Source organism: Dama dama, chromosome 5, assembly GCF_033118175.1.
Source record: "Dama dama isolate Ldn47 chromosome 5, ASM3311817v1, whole genome shotgun sequence".
Lineage (NCBI taxonomy): Eukaryota > Metazoa > Chordata > Mammalia > Artiodactyla > Cervidae > Dama > Dama dama.
In genome coordinates, this window is record NC_083685.1 from 2,617,334 (window position 1) to 2,640,444 (window position 23,111).

General features: G+C 49.2%; 1 pseudogene and 3 gene segments (V, D, J or C); all 4 read right to left on the reverse strand.

Annotated features, from left to right (window-relative positions):
- Positions 1–486: 486 nt before the first annotated feature.
- LOC133057927 (immunoglobulin lambda variable 8-61-like) lies at positions 487–1,420 on the reverse strand. The segment is given in 3 exon segments: positions 487–594; positions 933–1,243; positions 1,342–1,420. Coding segments are annotated over 3 exon segments (465 nt in total).
- Positions 1,421–11,334: 9,914 nt separating this feature from the next.
- On the reverse strand, positions 11,335–11,851 carry LOC133057928 (immunoglobulin lambda variable 1-40-like; annotated as a pseudogene).
- A 6,584-nt stretch (positions 11,852–18,435) lies between these two features.
- Positions 18,436–20,703, reverse strand: LOC133056302 (immunoglobulin lambda variable 8-61-like). The segment is given in 2 exon segments: positions 18,436–18,800; positions 19,843–20,703. Coding segments are annotated over 2 exon segments (417 nt in total).
- A 64-nt stretch (positions 20,704–20,767) lies between these two features.
- LOC133056301 (immunoglobulin lambda variable 1-40-like) lies at positions 20,768–21,392 on the reverse strand. The segment is given in 2 exon segments: positions 20,768–21,189; positions 21,305–21,392. Coding segments are annotated over 2 exon segments (462 nt in total).
- Between the last annotated feature and the right edge of the window lie 1,719 nt (positions 21,393–23,111).

Sequence of the window (23,111 nt, forward strand, 5' to 3'; positions counted from 1 at the left end):
GGAGGTAGAGGCCGCTGACCCTGGGGACCGGCCACTCAAGGTCAGACCCTCTGAGCTTATGACCACCTCCTCCTAATGGGAGAGAAAAGAAAAGCCAGGGAAATAACATCCTCTTGCTGAAACCCTGAAATCCGTTTGTTACTAAGTTTTGGAGCCTCTGAGGATGCATATGTTTCTACAGCCTCAGATTCACTCACAGGGACCTTGACCACATTCCACGCATCGGCTCCTTGAGCTCCTGGCTGTGTCACTGACAGTATTGTCTCTAATTCCCTGCACAACACTTGGCAGAGTCAGCGGGGGACAGACGAGCCTGGCTTGACCCCCTGGTCATTCTCAGGCTGGGGTGTGGCCTAGAAGTGCAGCCCCGCCTTGGCTGCCAAGGTCTGGGATGGGGACCTGGAGAGCTGACCAGCCTGACTCCTGGCCAGGCTCAGACTGGAGGCTGTGATGGGCTGGAGCCCCAGTGGCACCTGACCCCCAGGGTCATGGGGCCCTGCCCGCTTCAGCCAGGAGGGGCTGGGAGACCAGGTCCCCGTACAGTGAAGCTGAGACCCCTGCCAGGGTGCAGTTGCTGGATTTCATCTGCCAGCCCTAGAGGTCATCAAGGGTCATCATCAACATCAGCAAGGAGAGTCATGCTGGTTGTGCTGGGGACTCTGACTCTCAGTGTTGTTGATAAAATGTGGACCTGATTCCCCTCCACATCTTTATGGGCGGAGAGGTGTCCCCTTGAAGAGCTGGACACCTCAGAGGAGAGACAGGAGCAGGCGCGGGGCCATGAACCGCTGGAAGGAGATGGGACCCCAGAGCCCCCTCCCCACGGGCTGCTGAGCATTTCCGCCCTCTCTCTGCCTCCCCCGCCTCAAAGCACTGAGCCCTCTGAGCACAAGGGCAGGTTTTGGTAGTGCTTCCCCATGAGGTTGCATCACTGTGGTATTATTGCAACTACCGGTGTATAGAGCACAGTAATAGACAGCCTCGTCCTCAGGCTGGACCCCCGTGATGGTGAGGGCGGCTTTGTTCTCAGAGATGGAGCCAGAGAAGCGATCAGGGATCCCAGAGAGGCGGCTGTTTGTATAGTAGATAAGAGTTCTGGGAGCCTGGCCTGGGGTCTGCTGGAACCAGCCAGGGTAGTTACTGCTAGTGACTGACCCAGAGCTGAGGCCACAGGTCAGGGTGACTGTCCCTCCTGGAGACACTGACAGTGCTGGCTCCTGGACCACAGTCTGAGCATCTATCCCTAAGAGTGACAAGAGAGAGACAGGTGTTATTATCAAGACAAGGGCCCTGAGACCCCGCATGGAGGTGGCCCAAGGGTGCAGAGTCCCGGCCCCTGACCTGAGCCGTAAGTGAGGAGCCCGAGCAGAAGTACCGTCCAGGCCATGGAGGGGACCCTCCCAGGACGTGGGCTCCTCAGCCTCCTTGGCTGGAGGTGGGGTCCTGGGCCTTTTCATGCCTCCATCCCATCAGGAGGAGGAGGGGCCTCATGCAAATCACTTCCTCCTCTCCCTGCCCAGGGCACCTGAGTTCCCCTGGGGTGGGGGGACTTGAAGGAGGCAGATGCTGGACCTCACACAGAGCGGGGACAGAACTGGAAGGAACCCCTGAGTGATGGGGCGACGTCTTTCAGCAAATGTGCTCCCGTGACCTTGGTGATTTCGGTCCTTCGTCTCCTCCCCAGAGTATCTGAGGCTGAAGGAGGAGTTTGCAAGTCTTCCTCTCTTGCTGCACTCATCTAGCCTTTCCCAAACCTGAGCCCATCTTTAGAACACTCTCTGTTCTTCTCAGGGAACCGCTGCATCCCACCTGTGTGATGCTGTCCGTCCTTGTCCCTCCAGCCCTGAGCCCAGGAGGAAATCCCAGAGCCTGTGTCTGGTGTGAAGGGAAAGGCGTGGCCCTTGAACACCATCTTGTAAAGTGTCCCGAGTCCCAGCGCTGGTGAATCAGGGCTGGGGGTTGAGAGTGACATGCAGAGACAGGCCTGGGGTGACGGCCTCCTGTGCTAGAAAAGCCATGACAATGTGGAGTAGGTTCAATAGACCTGTAGGGGAAAAGGTCACCAGGTCATCATGCAATGATGATAGCTTGCAAGTTCAGTTCCAACAAAGCTGGCATACATGTCTCATCATCGGAAATAGAAAAGCACCATGTGTGAACAGGTAGGTGTGCTGAGCATCATGGACACTGTAAAACTCCCTTCCCTGTGGTTCTGCTGTGGAGCCGATGGACTCGGGAGGAGGAGGGATGTGGGGGCAACGAGGACGAGAAAGAGCTCAGACATCTCAAGTGTTAACGTGTGCGGAAGAGACGGGAAAAGTCTTGTTCATCTCTTCTTTTTTTAAGAAAAGTCTTGTTCATCTCTTCTTTCTTTAACATTAAAAATGTTAAATACTGTTCTTATTTTGTATTCATGTTAGATTCAATGCTAAAGTAGCTGTTTAATAAAATTCACACGATTTTTGTCAGAGTTGTTTGAGAACCTCGACTCATAGATGTAAAAAATATGATATTCCTAGTTAATTCTTTTCTTATTGTACAAATGTACTGATGATAGCTTTGGGAAATACGTGATTTCATATAGCTCAAGTTTTTAGATGGAAGAAGTGGTCACATAAAGGAAAGGAACAACTAACGAAGCCACAAAACCTGAAAGAATATCAGTTTCCATAGTTCACTCTAAAATGTTGAAATTGCCAAATAACACAACAGGGATAATTTCAAATGACATAGAAGGTGACAAAGGGTCCTTGCCTGCATCCCTCTCCCACTGTGAACACGGGGTGTTCTGTGGGCAAAGGGGCAGCCCCTCTGCAGGGGTCTCTCATCCCCTGTCCAGGTATCCCTGGAGGTCGAGGTTACGGAAGGAAGCTCATTTTTCTTGTATGATCCTCCCTCTGTCCTTGGTTGGATGTTAGGTCTGGGTACTGATTCGACAGAAGAACAGGAACTGAGCAGCAAGCCTGTGGCTCTGAGCTGAGAGCTGCCACGTCCCCTGGGGGCCCAGGTGCAGGAACGTCACCCTCCAGTGAGGACCCTGCTGCCCGCGTGGGTAAGAGCCCGGGGAGGAGGTGCCAGCCACCTGGCCAGGACCCTGAGCTCTCAGGACCAGGCCCACAGCGCCCCCTGCTGGACTCAGACCTCCCCCTCCCCCACTTCACACCACAGCCTCCTGGAAGGGCTTTCTCACACTTGCAGGAGGGTCATTCTGAGGTCACTGCCCAGGGCAGTAGAATGAGTCCTCTCCGTGGAGTTTGGGGCTGGTCATTAATTTTTCCAAGTAACTTTGACTTCAGACCGTTTAATGCAATGCTGATAAACAAATGAATTTCAGGATTCCCTGAGGTCTGAGTTTGCTCTGCCTCGCTCCTGGGTTCACTATCAGAACACAATCACCTGAACCACGTTCCAGGATTCAAAATCCCAGATGCCCGTGGATTGTACCTGGTCACAGTTCTGCCTGAGTTTCCCTCCCGGGTTGATATGTGGTTGATGTTGGTTTTGCATGGTCACTAGGTACCGTCCCAGCTCGGAGTGCACCGCTCTGTTCCTATTTCTGTCTTTCCCTGAGTGACATCACTTTCACTTTTCACTTTCACACATCGGAGAAGGAAATGGTAACCCACTCCAGTGTTCTTGCCTGAAGAATCCCAGGGACGGAGGAGCCTGGTGGGCTGCCGTCTATGGGGTCGCACAGAGTCAGACACGACTGTAGCGACTTAGCAGCAGCAGCAGCAAGAGAATATGAGGTTCCCAGGGATAACAGATCTTCCCTTGATCATGCCCAGGGGTTCTCATTTACCCTTGAACATGGTCCTCTCAGTACTTTTTGACTCAGATATTTAAAGATTAAAGATGTTTTGACTCGATTTTGTCAGCTTTCAATATTAAATGCATGATATAAAGGATTATAACTATAAATGGGAATCTCATCCTTGTCAGGGCTCTTCTTTCATTCCTGATTGAGAAATCCTTCTGACCTGTCACCTGATCTTCGCTGGACATGGCTGATATTCATTTGTTAAACTCCATAGATATCATGAGAGTGGGTTTATATGGTCTCTGTCCAAAATAGTGACATTTATCCAATATCATCTCAAACAAGGAACCAGGGAGGGGAAAAGTGGGAGAGATCATGAGGGAAAAGAGGAGAAAATGAGCAAGTGAGGAGTCAGAGAGCTGCATCCTAAGGGGGAGGGTCTCCTTCACCCGGAGAGGAAAAAATGTCCAAACCCCTGAGTGTCCCTCACCTCTGTCCTGGGTCACAAAGGCAGGGAATTTGCCTGGAGTCCCTTGTCATCATTGCCATGGGGACCCCCGTGTCCCCGCTGCTCCCACTGCAGGAGATGGTGCTCTCGAATCTAGGCTCATCAGGGGCATCAGAGGCAGAGGGACATGGGCACATCTTGGGGAGCCCCTGCTCCTGACAGTCCATAGACCACCCCAGCCCTGAAATAGGAAGTGCTCCGATGGGGTGCAGAGGAGAGGAGGGGAGGGCCTGTGGGCTCAGGAGAACCACTCCCGGGGGTCCCTGCATCCTGGGATGTGTCACCGCTGCCCCTCACTCCTCAGGGTCTCTGCTCTGAACCTTCAGGAGCAGAGTTCACGCCCTGGGGGACAATCCGCCTGCTGGGATGGTCCACAGACTCTGCTGACGGCGCATCTGGGAAAGCCTCCTGCTCCTGATCTCAGGTGAGGGAGCTCAGCTCCACGGCTCTCTTGTTCACACGGATGATCGGGTTGCACTTCAGTGGTGTCAGAATCTGTTTACATTTTCTGAGATTTCAGCAAAACTGACTGTGCAATTGGGAACAGACTTACTATGAACCAGCATGTACCTCAGGAATCAATTGATTGTGTGGAATTTATTTAAAATTTGACAATTCTCAGAGAACAAGCCCCCGACAGGCTGAGTTTCTTGTCCCAGATCCAAATAGGTTAGTACAAGATAATGAGTATTTCTTTTTTTATAGAGGGTTCAGGACTTGACATACCTTTATTTAAACAGCAGGTTTGTCTGAATCCCAAATATTTTTAAATATAGATGTTCTTTTTTTTTATTAATTTCATTCTCTGTATAATTTTTGGCAAGTTAATTCCAAACATTTCACTATTTACAGGCTGAATTTTTTAGTTCTAATTTATATTTTATTGAGAATTAAGTTTTTCTTGGAGCTCTGACTTCTATATACACATCTCTTCCAGACTACTACATAGGTATTTTTTTAAAGATATTTAAATATATTTTAAAAAATATGTTTTCTGTTTGTATGGTAAAAATATGAAACATTTTAATTCTTGAAAGCTATTCCCCCAAATGAATATAGTATAAAAAGTAAAGGTATGAAAGTATTCATTTGAGGGTAATTTTTAGTAACAGAACTTGGAAATGTTAAAAAATTATTCATAACACTTACTAAAGGTGGCAAGAAAAACTTTGCTCAAGGTAAGGGTACCACAATGGGGGCTTATACTAGGGGCCGAGATTGAGCTTAAGTCTGACTCAGGACACAGTTGGGATTGATAGCTAAGGAACAGGGTGGGTCCACGGGGCTGCAAACAGCCTGGGCAACTGAAAAGCAATGAAAAACAGCAACAGGGTGGGTGGACCTCAGGATGAGGGTGCATTCTGGCTGAACTGAGAGGGTCATTGCTGACCTAGGCAAGGGTGATAGGATACTGAGCTGGGTGATAAGGAATTTGATCTGATACTGAGGGTGGTCCGATCAAGGGTGTGGTATTTTTTCTAAACTCACTTAGCAGATTCTGGCTAAAATTGGACTAAATGGACAGGCGCCCCTGGATAAAGACATGGCCCAAAGTTGGCAGTGCATTAATTAACTACTGCTGCATAACAAATTACCCTAATCTAACAGCTTAAAGTCTCAAAATTTTTGAGATTGTTCCAATCTCAAAAACGACACAATGATCTCTGTTTGTTTCTAAGGCAAACCATTCCATATAACGGTAATCCAAGTCTATGCCCTGACCAGTAACACTGAAGAAGCTGAACTTGAACAGTTCTATGAAGACTTACAAGACCTTTTAGAACTAACACCCAAAAGAGATGTCCTTTATTTATAGGGGACTGAAATGTAAAATTAGGAAGTCAAGAAACACCTGGAGTAACAGGCAAATTCAGCCTTGGAATACAGAATGAAGGAGGGCAAAGGCTAATAGAGTTCTGCCAAGAGAACGCACTGGTTATAGCAAACACCCTCTTGCAACAACACAAGTGAAGACTTTACACATGGACATCACCAGGTGGTCAACACTGAAATCAGATTGATTATATTCTTTGCAGCCTAAGATGGGGAAGCTCTATATAGTCAGCCAAAACAAGACCGGGAGCTGACTGTGGCTCAGATCATGAACTCCTTATTGCCAAATTCAGACTGAAATTGAAGAAAGTGGGGAAAACCACTAGACCATTCAGGAGTGACCTAAATTAAATCCCTTATGACTATACAGTGGAAGTGAGAAATAGATTTAAAAGACTAGATCTGAGAGACAGAGTGCCTGATGAACTATGGACAGAGATTCGTGACATTGTACAGGAGACAGGAATCAAGATCATCTGCAAGAAAAAGAAATGCAAAAAAGCAAAATGGCTGTCTGAGAAGGCCTTACAAATAGTGTGAAAAGAAGGGAAGTGAACAGCAAAGGAGGAAAGGAAAGATATACCCATTTGAGTGCAGACTTCCAAAGAATAGCAAGGAGAGATAAGAAAGCCTTCCTCAGTGATCAATGCAAAGAAATAGAGGGAAACAATAGAATGGGAAACACTAGAGAACTCCTCAAGAAAATTAGAGATACCAAGGGAACATTTCATGCAAAATGGGCTCAATAAAGGACAGAAATTATAGGGATATAACAGAAGCAGAAGATATTAAGAAGAGGTGGCAAGAATGCACAGAAGAACTGTACAAGAAAGATCTTCACAACCCAGCTAATCACGACGGTGTGATCACTCACCTAGAGCCAGACATCCTGGAATGTGAAGTCAAGTGGGCCTTAGAAAGCATCACTGTGAACAAAGCTAGTGGAGGTGGTCGAATTCCACTTGAACAATTTCAAATCCTGAAAGATGATGCTCTGAAAGCGCTGCACTCAACATGCCAGCAGATTTGGAAAACTCAGCAGTGGCCACAGGACTGGAAACGGTCAATTTTCACTCCAATCCCAAAGAAAGACAGTGCCAAAGAATGCTCAAACTACCGCACAATTGTACTCATCTCACATGCTAGTAAAGTAATGCTCAAATTCTCCAAGCCAGGCCTCAGCAATTCGTGATCCATGAACTTCCATACGTTCAAGCTGGTTTTAGAACAGGCCGAGGAACCAGAGATCAAATTGCCAACACCCACTGGATCATTGAAAAAGCAAGAGAGTTCCAGAAAAACATCTATTTCTGCTTTATTGACTATGCCAAAGCCTTTGACTGTGTGGATCACAATAAACTGTGGAAAATTCTGAAAGAGATGGGCATACCAGACCACCTGACCTGCCTCTTGAGAAACCTGTATGCAGGTCAGGAAGCAACAGTTAGAACTGAACATGGAACAACAGACTGGTTCAAATAAGAAAAGGAGTGTGTCAAGGCTGTATATTGTCAGCCTGCTTATTTAACTTATGTGCAGAGTACATCATGAGAAACGCTGGGCTGGAGGAAGCACAAGCTAGACTCAAGATTGCCAGGAGAAATCTCAATAACCTCAGATATGCAGGTGACACCACCCTTATGGCAGAAAGTGAAGAGGAACAAAAGAGCATCTTGATGAAATTGAAAGAGGAGAATGAAAAAGTTGGATTCAAGCTCAACATTCAGAAAACTAAGATCATGGCATCTGGTCCCATCACTTCTTGGCAAATAGATGGGGAAACAGTGGAAAGAGTGGCTGACTTTATTTTGGGTGCTCCAAAATCACTGCGGATGGTGATTGCAGCCATGAAATTAAAAGAAGCTTACTGCTTGGAAGTAAAGTTATGACCAACCTAGATAGCATATTAAAAAGCAGAGACATTACTGTGCCAATAAACGTCCGTCTAGTCAAGGCTATGACTTTTCCAGTGGTCATGTATGGATGTGAGATTTGGTCTGTGAAGAAAGCTGAGTGACGAAGAACTGATGCTTTTGAATCGTGGTGTTGGAGAAGACTCTTGAGAGTCCCTTGGACTGCAAGGAGATCCAACCAGTCCTTCCTAAAGGAGATCAGTCCTGGGTGTTCATTGGAAGGACTGATGCTGAAGCTGAAACTGCAGTACTTTGGCCACCTCATGTGAAGAGTTGACTCATTGGAAAAGACCCTGATGCTGGGAGGGATTGGGGAAAGGAGGAGAAGGGGACGCCAGAGGATGAGATGGCTGGATGGCATCTCCAAATGATGGACATGAGTTTGAGTAAACTCTGGGAGTTGGTGATGGACAGGAAGGCCGGGCGTGCTGCGATTCATGGGGTAGTAAAGAGTCGGATACGACTGAGCGACTGAACTGAACTGAACTGAAGCAAATTTACTCTGATACAGTGGAAAATGTGCAATTTTGTGTGCATTAAATTTGAAGATAAGGAAGATTTAAGGCTTAAGAGAAAAAGGAGAATGAGAAGGATTGATTGCAGAGTGACTCGTCTCATGTATTTCGTGGTCACCTGAAATGTGAGTTTGCGTCTTCCAGGGTCTGGGGTCATTACCTTCCACCTTTACCTTGACCCACATAAAAAGGTGTAAGGCTCTCAGAGTATAAGGTGCCTCAGACCTCATACCCATTCTCCCCGGTTCTCTTTCAGTTTGACTTCTGTGGGGGTGGCTGTTGTTTCAGCTTTTCCCGTCAGATCCCCTCAGCCCACATGGCAGAGCCTTTTGATGCCTGTCTTTGCTATGGAATAGATTCCAGGGGGTGGGAATCTACACTCTAGGTCCAAGAGAACAGATATTTATCCAACTTCTTTCCAGAGACCCAGGGAGTGGAGATCTGTGGACCTTTGGGGATTAAACTGGGAAAAGTGAGCAAGTGAGGAGTGGCTGTGTAACCAGGAAGGGTTCGTTCTGACTCCACGCTGGATCTGTTTCTATGAATTTAGCCCTTGTTTTTGTCATTTTTGTTATCATCGTCTTACACAGTGGCCTGCTTCAGAGAGCCCTACTCCCTCTGCCTGAGCCTTAAACTAAAGTACCTTTGTGTAGCTCACAGGGAGATAGTCTGAGCCTGCCCACCTGTGAATGACTGTAAGAAAGGAAATACCATATCCCTCTGCCTAAGGCTTGCCATTCTAGGGAATAGTTGCAAGAATGAAATGGTCTTTTTCACTTTGTTTCCTTACTTTCCCCCTTCTCTCATCCGTACAAGAACCTAGAATCCAGGCCCCAAGAAGATGGTTATTTTGAGGTGTTAGTCTGCCAACTTCTGTGTCAGCTGACTTTCTGAATAAAGTCGTATTTCTCTCCTCTCAGATTCGTTGGCCTCTCATGAGATGAGCAGACTGAGCTTGGACTTGGTAACAGCTGCGAACATGTAGATCAATCTAGCAGGACTGAGGTCACCTTATCAGTATGAGGTTGTCCCCACCCCCCACCGTGATCTCAGGGCTCCTTTCACTTATTTACATCTGTGTTAATTTTTCAACAACGTTTTCTTGTTTTTACTTCATAAGCCTCTCAGCTACTGGGTTAATCATATTCCTAAGTATTTATTTTTTTGATAGTATCATGAGTTGAATTTTTAAAAGTACCCTTTTTGCTTCTTCATTTTTAGTAACTGGAAAACGATAGGTTTTGTAGCATTACTTCTCGTAACCCTGTGGGAGATCCTACCTAGAACAGGTATAGTGTCATGAAGAGTGCTGGTTTTCCTGTTTGTGGGGTAGGTGACAATCAGTGGGCAGGTGGGAATGTGAGGTGGTGTCTGCAGCCCATGGGCAGTAAGATGACCACACAAAGGGTGACCTCGGACACATGACCATCTAAGGAACTGAAATGGCCCCAGGTTGCATCTGACTTATGGGGGAAGGAAAGCCATGGAACACGTCTTTTTTTTTTTTTTTTTTTTTCATTTTAAGAAAAAAGTCATCAATGTATCAAGACCTTAATATGTGATATTGTAAAAGCACCAACTATTCTCATACTGGTGTCTGGTGACAATAATTTGTGGAAACTCCACAAATGAGGAGCAAAGTGAACTTAATCTCCATAACAATAATTCAACATCATGTGGCACGAGTTAGACAAAGAAATTGAACAGGAAGAATCAATGGTGGGTCTTGGCAGTGAGGGCCATGAAGAGGCAGTTGTTCCAAAAGACCCAAATGTAAGATGCACCTTAGATGCTCCCATGTTGGTGCAGCAGTAACCGAAGGAATCTCCCCAGTGAAGAAAAAGCACAGGCGTTCATGTTGAGGGCCGATGAGAGGGGTCAGAGCTCTAGAAACTCCTGGGAATGGGCAGATGCCCCAGTGATGGAGATTAAAGGCTCCCGAGTCAGAGTTCAGATCCGAGATGACCTCAGCCAGACCCCAACCTCAGCCCTGAATTCAGGGCAAAGAGACGCTCTGTCCCTAGTGATGGGGACATGAACTTTCGGTTTCCTTTGAGACCTTCTCCTGGGAATGGGCTGCTGGAGGGCCTTCAAGGACAGAGGGGACAGGAGGAGCCTCCATACCCAGGCAGACGCCTGGATGAGCTGGAGTCGGGGAGACAGTAGCAGCAGCAGGTCCAGCCAGATGCTGAGCGGGAACCCTCTGGGTGCCTCACCTCCCCTAGATGGAAGTGAGTCTGTACCATTTCTGTCTAGTTCCCACAGGCCTGGAGCTCTGGGTGAGCCTGAGAGGCTGTCACAGGAAAGGCAGGAGCAGCAGCCTGGTATCAGCTCAGCCCAGTGATGGCCAAGGAGCCTGAACTCCAGATTTGAGACCTGGGAAACGAGCAGAGACCCCGAGATCTGAAATGGAGCAGGGACCCCCTTCGTCCACTACTGGCATCAGAGAGAAGGAGAGCTGCTGGGACCAGGACCCACACTGGACGCTCTGATGAGTCCAGAATTAGACAGAACTGTACTGTGTCTCTCTGGTTCTGACCTGACCCATCATAGACTCTGACCCCAGGGCACCTGACCCTGGCACCAGGGATTTCTGCTCAAGTTAGGAAAATCAGACAATGTTTTGCTGCCAAGGAAATCTGGAGAAGGGGTGAATTAAAAAGCTGTGAACAGATTTTTCTGGACCAAGTTCCCTGGTGTTACTCTGAGCACAGTCTTAGGCCAAACAGAAAAAGGAAGTGGCTGCCTTTGCAGAGGATGTTTCTGCCCCAGATCCCCGCTCTGAGAGGACAGGAGGTTTTTGTCTCACTTCCCCCCGGCCTGGAGCACTGTGGCATGGCTGACACTGCTGTCGTAAGTCGCACAGTAATAACCGCCTCGTCCTCAGCCTGGAGCCAAGTGATGGTCAGGTGCCTGTGTTGCCAGACTTGGAGCTGGAGAATCTGTCTGGGACCCCTGAGGCTCTAATATCGTCACCATAGATCAGGAGTCTGGGGGCCTTTCCTGGGAGCTGTTGGTACCAGCTCACATCATTATCCCCAGTGCTGCTGCTGCTTCCGCTGCAGGAGATGGTGACCCTCTGGCCCGGGGACGCGGACACGGAGGGCGGATGGGTCAGCACAGCCTGGGCCCAGGATCCTGGAAGGGGCAGAGACAGAGATGATGACTTGGGGGTCCAGACACGAGAGAACGGAGCACGGCCCGTGTGTCTTCCCAGAACCCTTCCCCTGTCCCCCATCCAGTCACCTGTGCAGAGAGCGACCAGGGTGAGGAGCTGAGTGGACCAGGCCATGGTGGACATGGTCAGGGCGTCCGGCCTTCTCTGGCCCCACAGCTGAGCAGAGCGTCCCCACACCGCTCCTTCCCCTCTTCATCCTCTGAGAGGGGGAGGGTCCTTTCATGCAAATGACCCCCACCCCCAGCTCTCTGATCCACCCTGGGCCCTGGTTCAGGTCCTTCTGCTGGAGAGTGACAAGGGTGTAGGCAGGGGCGGGGCTGCGGGGGCCCAGGGGTCGGAGGTCCCAGCTGGGATCCCAAGCACTCAGGGCCCTGAGCTGTGACCTCCAACCCCTGGCCTCCTCCAGCACAGGGTCATGAGCCAGGGCTGATCCCACCTCTCACCCCCACAGACCCACAGGAATGGCCGCCACGCGCCCCCTGGTGGCCAGGCCCGGACACACATCCCATGACCTAGAGATGAGAACCTCAGAACAGCTCCTGCCCCTGCTCCGCGCACGGTCCACTCCTTAAGGCCGCGTCAGGCGCCCCTTCTGTGTGCTCCATGACCTCATGGCCGTCTGGGGCTCACCTCAAGACTCCCCTCAGACCCTCAGGGCAGTCTGTCCACAGCACCCTTGGCTGCTCAGAGGTCAGGATGCAGGGAGTGTCTGTGACACAAAGTTCTTTAAATCATGATCCAGTCAGGTCGTCCGTGACCACCCCATGGATGTAGCTACCTGGCTGTGCAGGCCGTCGGATTCTTTCCTCTTTTATTAGTAATGAATCAGTGTGTCTTACACAGACGCGCGCACACACACACACACAATATTCAAGGCCCTTTTCCAGGGGACTGTAGGCACTTTGTTCATAAATATACTCCCTAACCCACCTATACTATTTTGCTGGCCTCCTCTTTCCCATATGAGTTGTATAAAATATATCCTAGCTTTCCCTCTGTATCTGCTTGGAGTCAGAAGCTGTCTTCATGAGTCAGGCTTACTCTCCTGGTCTTCCCCTCCCATCCTAGGACAGGAGCTCACAATCGTCAAGGAAATTGAGTGGCTGCATCTGGAGCCAGAGGAACACTGGTGGGTCTGAGGGCCGGGGACCAGCAGACATCAGAGGGTGGGTTTTCCATGGGACCTGTTGGTGCACAGACGCATCACATCCCCAGCTCTGCTGCCCTTTCAGGACAAGTGGACCTGAGGACTAAACCCGCCGCTGGCCCGGCTGAGGCGGCACAGACTGCGCTCAGGACCCTGGCGGGGGCCAGGGGGCACGTCACTGCCGCGGAGCCTGACACGAGGGGACGACGGGAACCCTGCGCGGTGTGGGAACTCGCGTCCCTCCTGGTGACGTCTGGAGGCCCCGCCTGTCACCCCTGCTCTGACCCGCCACCTTCTCAAGAGATAACTCGCAGGAGGCAGCGCTGTCAGTGATGAGGTGCTCATGCAATCTGGCTGCTCACTGCTGACATTTCTACTCTGCGTGTCTTGAAGACAACATTTCACCACTGGTTTGAATTTTCTTAATGTTTCTCGGTAAATGTTTATTGTTTTCGTACTGATATGGTCAAAGTGTATATTATCTTTTATTCGGCTGGGACCAGAATATCTCACACTTTGAACTACTGATAAAATTATATACTTTTAAAGTTACATATTATTTGTAATAATAGTGACCTGGAATGTTTTTGTAGTCATTCTAATGAAATGTCAGTAGAATCTCTAGTCCTAAAGGTATTGATTCTTCATTTCAACCTATTTTCATCTTTAGTGTTGTTTCTAACATTGATTTGATCAAGTCATGAGGAAGCAAAGGTCCATCAGAAGATTCTCCCCCTGACATGCACGCCACTCTACGAAACACACAGGAACAAGCTGGCAGCATCCCGTTTCATGCAGGGCGTCTTCTCGCTCTTTCTGGGATGGCCAAGGCAGCTGTGGAGAAAATCTCTGTTTCTGTGTGGTTGGTGGGAGGTGATGGGTGGTCTTTAGATTTCCTATTCAGTGTTCATAGGTCTAAGTTCCATTTCTAAGGTTTGGAAATGCTGCCAGGAACCCACAAATCACACTGGCGCCCTCTTCTGTTTAGAAACTCTGAGTCCGAATTCTCATCAACAGGTTGCAGGTCACACAGGCGTTCCTGGGGGTGAGGTGACCCCAGGTGCCCACTGCAGGTGAAGCTCAGGGAACCCCCAACAGCACCCACTTGGCCTCTGCACCCACACCCCACTGCCCTCACCCACCTGGTCTGGGCCACGTCCAGGACTTAAGCTGTTCTCCCAGCCTCACAGGGACTTCTCAGAAGAAAACACTTTTCCTGGAGTTCAAGGGCTAAGTCCTGAACTTCCCCTGCCTCAGACACATCAGGGCACCGGGGCCTAGAGGACGAGGGTTCCAGGGCTGTTTCATCCTCTATGTGTTTTCTCACAGTTTCCATTCTTTTTGCCCCAACTTCCTACCTCATGCTTCGTGGCAAGTGAAGACTGTTTGCTGGGAGAATTTTGATCAATTTGGGAATAATTGTTGTATTTTTAAATACTTTTAGTAGAAAATAATAGCTTCACTATGTTGTGCTCTTTTCAATGATTGTTGTCTTAGTGGCATTCAGGGCTTGGAGCTAAAAGGAGGAGTATTTATTATTTTGGGGGGAGAATGAAATTTTATTTCCTGTTCCCTCAATTCCTTAAACACCAGAAATCACAGTGTTCTATCATCAAAGATTACTTTTAATTATAGTCTGATATGAAGGCCAAAATACCAATGATAAAACACAAAAACGTATTTCCACCATTTTAAATGACATCCCATTTTGAATTGGCAATAGCAAAGAACTAGAAAGTAATTGATTTGGACAATAATTTAAATCGATTTTTCATTCTGCAATACCAAAGTATTGATCAAAATATATTTTAAGCATGTATCATGATAAAAAAGAATTTATAGAAAAACATTGTGTTACAGAGTAGTAACATCCTGATTTTTCTAAACCTTTTGGACATATTGAGTTAATTACTACACTTCCACATAAAAAAATAAAACAAATAATTTAAAGCTACTTGGTAGGTGTTTCTTAAGTTTGCTTTTTTTTCTGGCTTACATCCCAGATATTGAGTAAGTGTGGACAATAATAACTGGGCAATAAATAATTTTTCTCCTCAGAAATTTTTTTAGATCTCTTACAATATATTGTAATTTTTAGTGCAAAGAGTTCCACTTTTACTCAGATTTATCCTTAAGTGTTTTATATATATCTTATTACAGATGCTGTTACTTTTATTTTTAAAAATCTAGGTCCAATGCTCGTCTACAGAATATAATGAATTTCTGCATGTTTGCTTTTATATCACAAAACCCCAAGGGAAACACACAGAAGCACGTCTTAGTGACCACTTGACCCTGAGCTGAACCTGGCATGAATCCACCTCTTCCATGCCCTTCCACTGTCTCCACTGAGAGGATTTTATCTCTGATTAAGAAAAGTTTTGACAAAGCCAACGAATGTTCAAATAATTGCACAACTGCACTCATTTCACATGCCAGCAAAGCAATGCTCAAAAGTCTCCAAGATAGGCTTCAACAGTACAAAAGCTGAGAACTTCCAGATGTTCAAGCTGGATATAGAAAAGGCAGAGGAAGCAGAAATCAAATGGCAAAGATCTGCTGGATCATAGAAAAAGCAGGAGAGTTCCAGAAAAACTTCTCCTTCTGCTTCACTGACTTCCCTCAATCCTTTGACTGTGTGGATCACAACAAACTGTGGAAAATTCTGAAAGAGATGTGAATACCAGACAACCTTACCTGCCTGCTGAGAAACCTATATGCAGGTCGGGAAGCAAAAGTTAGAATGGGACATGGACAAAATGGGACATGGTACCAAACTGGGAAATGACTATGTCAAGGCTGTATATTGTCCCCTTGCTTATTTAACTTATGTGCAGAGTTCCATCATGCAAAATGCCGGGCTGGATATAGCACAAGCTGGAATCAAGATTGCAGGAGAAATATCAATAACCTGAGATGTGCAGATGACACCACCCTTATGGCAGAAAGTGAAGAGCAACTAAAGACCCTCTTAATGAAAATGAAAGAGGAGAATGAAAAAGCTGGCTTAAAACTTAACATTAAAGAAACGAAGAACATGCCATTCAGTCCCATCACCTCAAGGCAAATAGATGGGGAAACAATGGAAACAGTGACTTTATTTTCTTGGGCTCCAAAATCACTGCAGATGGTGACTCCAGTCATGAAATTAGGAGAGGCTTGCTCCTTGGAAGAAAAGCTATGACAAACCTAGGCAGCATATTAAAAAGCACAGACGTTAGTTTGCCAACAAAGGTCCATGTAGTAAAAGCTATGGTTCTTCCACTAGTCATGTACAGATGTGAGAGAGTTGGACCATCAAGAAGGCTGAGTGCCAAAGAATTGATGCTTTTGAACTGTGGTGTTGGAGAAGACTCTTGAGAGTCCCCTGGACTGCAAAGAGATCAAACCAATCAGTCCTAAAGAATCTCAATCCTGTATATTCATTGTAAGAACTGATGCTGAACCTGAAGCTCCAGTCCTTTGCCACCTGATGCGAAGAGATGACTCACTAGAAAAGACCCTGATGGTGGGAATGATTGAAGGCAGAAGGAAAAGGGGAGGAGAGAGAATGAGATGGTTGGATGGCATCACCGACTAAATCCACATGAGTTTGAGCAAGATCCATCCAGGGATGGTGAAGGACAGGGAGTCCTTGGCGGGGTCCCCAAAGTGTGCTGGACTGCCCCAGGCCTTCATTTTCCCCCAGCCCAAGCCAGAGGAGGGGCTGCCATGCAAATGGGGGTCTACCCACGGCTAGTCCAGCCCCCCACTGAGCCCTGATGTTGGAGCTCAGCTCACAGCCCAGACTGAGCAGGAGGGAGGGGGCTTCCCCCCAGGGAGCCCCTGAAAAGAAGCACCTGCTGAGACTACACAGGTCCCTACTCAGGGGTCTCTGCAGTCAGAGAGGACAAACTGCCGAGTCCCCCCCCAGGAGCACAGGCCCCACCCCCAGCCCAGCTCTATTGTTTTTACACTAGGGCAAAACTCTTACTTTTCTAAATCCTTAACTATATTAATGATAGTTTCTACTGCACAACCTCAGCACAATAACAGCAATCAAACATTGGTCCAATAACCACTTTTAGAATAATAATTTTTGTGTTCTCTAATAGGGCTTCCTCACCCCCTGAAGGGCTCTGTGCCTATTAGGGCCTTTTTATGGTTAATCTCTACGTATAATATCTTTTGGCCTTCAGGCCTGTTGACATTTTATGGCTTGCACCTGGTGTAATGTTAAGCAACTTCAGTAGCCGACCCTGTCTTTTTTGTGGTTAATCTATTTTCTTTCTATTAGGCGTCATTTCCATGGGAACTAGATAGGATTGCATTTTTACAGAACAGAAATGCAAAGGATTGCAAAAATAGCAGATATAGCACAAAACAGACTCTTAGTCTAAAAGTTAACTACCTGCAAGAAGTCACCAGCTCATCTCTATCTAAACTATTTTCTATTAGGCACATTTGTGGCTATTTTATTTGTGGAGCCTTTCTCACCCCGTGGAAGGATCTATACTTAATAGTTTCTTTTGTTAGCATACTGTGCTTAGGATGTTTAGAACAATCATGAGCATTTTTGCAATGAGAGCACACATTTATCAAACAAGCCAGAATGCCAGCAAAAGGGTTTGAATTGAAGTATTTCCTTCATCCCTGGCCCCTTCATAGGGTACCAGCGTCCAGGAGATTTATTAATTAGGGTTTTAAGTTGGTCTTTATTCAGTGAAAGAGGAGCAGGAGAACTTTCAGCAGGCAGCACAAGAATCTGCAGCAGGGCAAACAAAGACAACAGCAGAAATGGGGGAGGATACAGGGTTGGGTAGAGGCCGGGGCCAACCTGGAGGGTCCCTTGTGTCCTGAACGGCCTTGCGTGTCAGGTTTTTTCCTCATGACCTCGTCGCGGGTGGGATCTCCCACAACGGCTCCCGGCCCTGCTCAGGCCAGGTGTCTGCAGCTGGGGGACCAGCAGAGAGTATCCACTCTGAATTTGGACAAGAAATCAGGAATGGGCCTTGGGGACCTGAGAAAGATATTTCTGTGGTTGAGGAGTTTTTGGAAAATTCACAGACAGGGAACCTGGCAGAGAAGAAAGCCTGGCCTCTCCTGAGAGATGGAGCCAGGGCTTTCTCTGCTGACTCCTCAGGACTCACCTGCTGCGGGGTCTCTAAAGGGAAAAAAACCCGTATCATCCCTAGGCAGTTACTCAGAGACTGAGTGACCATGAGTTTGGGAAAATTCAGTCCTGATAGCAGCACCATGGAAATGAAGAGGGAGCCGGAGCCAGGGCCCATGTCAGTGTCTGAGCTGTGGACATGGCCCTACAGCCCGGGACCCACACTCTGGGGGACGAGAGGATGGAGACGAGGGGGAACACGGCTGTGCTGGAGCACTTCCGGGGCAGACGGAGCACTTCCTCTGGGGAACTGGCTCCCAGCGGCGAGGGAGGGGCGGCTGAATTCCGTCCACTCCTGTGTGGGCCTGCCCTGTCTCAGGTCACAACCCTGTGTGTGTCCTCCCTCTATCCACAGAGATCTCTGTGCAGAGAAGCCTCCCTGGAATATCCCTTCACAGAAGCTGCTCGCTGAAAAAAAGACTCAGAGCCAAGGTCTGTGGGCCCAGGGTTTTTGTCTCACTTCCCCGTCATCTGATCCACAGTGGGAATGATAGCTGCTCCCTCTGCCTTGACATGCAGCAGAGTAACAATCTCGTCTTCAGACTGAGCCCTCGTGGTGGTGAGGGCGGCCTTGTTCCCAGAGATGGAGCCAGAGTAGCGAGCAGGGACCCCAGAAGGGTGGCTGTTTGTGCTGTAGATGAGCAGTCGGGAAGCCTGGCCTGGGTTCTGCTCTTGCCAGTTGGGGTCATTACTGGTGGTGACTGACCCACAGCTCAGTCCACAGGTCAGGGTGACCGTCCCTGCTGGAGACACTGACAGTGCTGGCTCCTGGACCACAGTCTGAGCATCCGCCCCTAAGAGCAACAAGAGAGAGACAGGGGTTGTTTGGAGACAAGGGCTCTAAGACCCTGCTTGGGAGTGCCCCAAGGATGCAGAGTCCCAGCCCCTGACCTGAGCAGTAAGTGAGGAGCCCGAGCAGAAGCATCATCCAGGCCATGGTGGGGACCCTCCCAGGACATGGCCTCCTCAGCCTCCTGGACTGGAGGTGGGGTCCTGGGTCTTTTCCTGCCTCCCATCCCATCAGGAGGAGGACCCTCATGCAAATCATTTCCTGCCTCTCCCTGCCCAAGTCACTTGATGTCCCCTTGGCAGGGCGGTTCTTGAAGGAGGCAGATGCTGGACCTCTCACATATCAGGGACAGTACCGGGAGGAGACCCTGAGTGATGGGGTGACAACCTTCCCCTAATCAGCCCCCACGTCCTTCGTTTCTTGAACCTGAATCTTTCCCTGCAGATGTGAGGCTGAATATAACAGATGTGCTCCCCTTCCTGCCCCAGCGATGCTGTTCACCCCAACACCATACTCCCCCATGACTGTGAACCTCTCCTCCCTTCCCGTGGAATCACTTCCTGCTCCTTGTGAGGATCCGTGGGTGGCTCTTCCTCCAGCAGGAAACTCAACAAGGAACCAAAGAGTCACATGTGATCTGTGGGGGGACAGGGTCTCCCCACACACAGGCTGTGAAACCACTGCTGGTCACGACGGTCCAGGGCATCAGGGCTGCGTGGTTGACACCCACACCATCACCAGGTGTAGGGGCTTAGCTATCCTGGGCTCTGAGAACCACCAACAAACTGGGGTAGCTTCAATACATCTGCACTTTTTAGAAGAAAATTATATTGAGATTCTTTCAAAATATTAGATGAAAATAATAGAAAAACACATGACTCATGATCAGAACTTAAAATGATACTGTTGGTGTGAACATCATGAAGTGTTCTAAATTCTTTTTCCCCTAAATGGTCTTACGTGGAGCAGAAGGACTAGGAAGAGCAGCTGAGGGGCTTTAGGGTGAAAGCTTGTTCAGTAAGTTGTGATGTACAGCCACAACATACTCGTTCTCAGCGTGTGAAATGAAACAGGATTTGAAGTCCATTTCAGAGCTGCTGCTACAGTGTCTGCTGCAAACAACATGCTGATAACTGTGTTCCTTTCTCAGTATCTGTGACTGAGATCCGATTCCATCAGCCAAAGATCCGCACTGCTTGATCTGGAGCCTATTAAGCAAAAGTCCTCTGGTACAATGGAAAACATGTAATTTCGTGGGCATGGAAGTTGAAGATAAGGAAGATTTAAGGCTTAAAGGAAAAGGGAGGATTGGAAGGAATAATCCCACATACTGTAAACTGTGCACCTCAGTGAACTTTGGGCCCACAGCCCAGCCTGCCTGCTGTGCAGACCCTGCACGTGCGTGTGAAAGGGCAGTGACAGGAGCAGGACACCGGCGTGGTGACATGCGGCGCTCGCAGATCCCATGTGCCCGCTGAGGCTGCGATTTCAGGGTGGGCAGCCCCCTCCCCAGTGGTCTGAAGTCACCTGTGAGCCTGAGAGGCTGTCCCTGGAGAGGTAGCAGCAGCTTGGGCCTCAGTTGAGCCCAGTGATGGCCAAGGAGCCTGAACTCCAGCCTTGAGACCAAGGAACCAAGCAGGGACTCCTGAGCGTCCACTACTAGCATCAGACAGGAGGAGAGTCTTTGGGACCAGGACGTAAACTGGACACTCAGATGTGTCCTGACTCAGACAGCGCTGGACTCCATTTCTCTGGTTCTGACCTGACTTGTCCGGAACTCTGTCCCCAGGGCATCTGCCCCTGGGATCTAGGGATTTCTGCTCAGTTGGAGAAAATCAGATAGTATGTGGTTTCCAAGGAAAAGCCCTGGGCGGGGAGTGGGGTTGGGGAGCTGCCAAATGAAGGAGATCTGAACAGATTTCCTGGAGCAAGTTCCCGGCGTGGAGCTCAGATCCCACTTTTAGACCAAACAAACCAAACATTTTGCTACTTTGGCAGAGGATGGTTCAGCCCCGGGAAGCCCATGACTTGGGGGAGAGCAGGTTTTTGTCTCACTTCCCCCCGGGCCTGGAGCACTGTGCCATTACTGCTACTACTGTCATAAGATCCGCAGTAATAATCCCCCTCGTCCTCAGCCTGGAGCGAACTGATGGTCAGGGTGGCTGTGTTCCCAGACCTGGAGCCGGAGAATCGGTCGGGGACCCCCGAGACTCGACTGGTTGCACCATAGATGAGCTGTCTGGGGGCTGATCCTGGGAGCTGTTGGAACCAGCTCACATAATTATTACCACGACCAATGTTGCTGCTGCTTCCAGAGCAGGTGATGCTGACCCTCTGGCCCGGGGACCCGGACACGGAGGACGGCTGAGTCAGCACAGCCTGGGCCCAGGATCCTGGAAGGGAGAGAGACAGAGATGGTGACTCGGGGGTCCAGGCACGAGAGCAGAGAGCAGGGAGCAGGGCCCGAGAGTCTTCCCAAGACCCTTCCCCTGTCCCCCTTCCAGTCACCTGTGCAGAGAGCGACCAGGGTGAGGAGCAGAGGGCACCAGGCCATGGTGGACATGGTCAGGGCGTCCTGCCTTCTGTGGCCCCACAGCTGAGCAGAGCGTCCCCACACCGCTCCTTCCCCTCTTCATACTCTGAGAGGGGGAGGGGCCTTTCATGCAAATGACCGTCCTCCACCCAACTCCCACAATGCTCTGATGACCTCTGGGACCTGGGTCAGGCCCCTGTGCCTGGGGGAGGCCAGTTGTGGTCAGATGTGGGGTTGCGTGGGGCTCGGGGGTGGGAGGTCACAGCGGGAACCCTGAGCAGAAAGCACCAGGAAGTACCAGGGGACTGGTCTCTGCTCTCACAGGTCCAGACACTCAGGAAAGGCCTCCGATCGCCCCCTGGTGTCCTGGCACAAACACACATCCTGACCTGGTGATCAGAGCTCTTAAGAGGCAACTTTCCCCAAAGTGGTTTTGAAATTATACCCTTCAGGCTGTGTCTGGATGGGAAACAACAGCCAACTGTAGTGCATGTGAGTGTTACACAGTGGATGTGTGACTTTGAGATTTTAAATGAACTAAAATGTGTTCATTGGTTAGTAAAAGTCCAAAGTCATCACTTAAAATAGATGTCTAAATGTAACTGAAGAAGATGTTGTTGTTAAGTCACTAAGTTGTGTCCAACTCTGGCTCCCTTTTAATTTTGCATTGCCATGGTACTATTTCTAAAACATAATTTTCCTTGTAGCCTGTGTTCTTTAAACAAGATAGTTGTAACGACTTTCTGACATGTATGGCATCTCCACTGAAGGACTTTTACGTCACAGCAGGACATTCTATCTGTGAAAACAGGGCAGACTGAGTTATCAGCGCCATGGGTGGGTCTCAGATCTGAGATGAGGGACAGGACACGACACGGCAGGTCGTTGTTTTCAGGACACTCAGACGTGAACACAGGGAGCAAAGCTGACTTAGACATGGTCCAGTAGGAGCAGCAGTGATCGCCCTGGGGGCAGAGCCCCAGGAGAGCGCCTGTTTTCCCAGCCGAGGGCCCCAACAGCTTCTCTGCTCACTGTGCATAAAATCAATCCCACAGCAGCTGAGCACAGGCACTCCTCAGCCAGGAATCATTTCCCAGGTCTCAGGACCAGGGTTTCTCTCCCCACCTGATTCCTCACTCGATGGCACACAGGACAGAGTGTGAGGTTCCAGGGGATAAATCAGCGACAAGAGGGATTCAAAATCCCCTGGGACACAAGGGGAAGCTGGGGAGGAGCACGGAGGGGAAAGCTGGGGTCACACCTGAGATCCAGAGCCCTGAGGCTTCTCGGGAAGGAAGGGTTAGAGAGGTTCAAGGAGGGGCCGAGGAAGAGAGTGTAAAGTTCAGGAAGATTTGGAAACATGTCCATGATCTTCTGATAGAGTGAACTGGGTCATCACCATGGAGGTCAACACTGTAGGTCTGTAGAAAGAGAGAGGCCCAGGATCGGGAGGAAAGTCATGAATGAGGGGAGCGGGAGGGGAAACCCTTAGCAAAGAGATAAGGAGGAGCAGGAGCAGGCTGAGGAGAGCTGGAGGGGTGCACGGGGCGGGCTCCGGGGGCTCCTCCCCTCCTCTGTTTCTGAGAAGAGGGTGGGGGCTGATGACCACCTCACCCCTTCACCCTCCAAATCTGGGTGCTCGGCTCCATGTGCACCCTCACTCCCAGGAGGAGGCCTGGGGGCCGCGGCTCTGAGTTTGTTCCCTGAGAGGAAGCACCTGCTGTCACGCCCAACTCAGGCCACTGAGCCCCGTGCAGGGCCAGGTCAAGGGACCACGTGGGT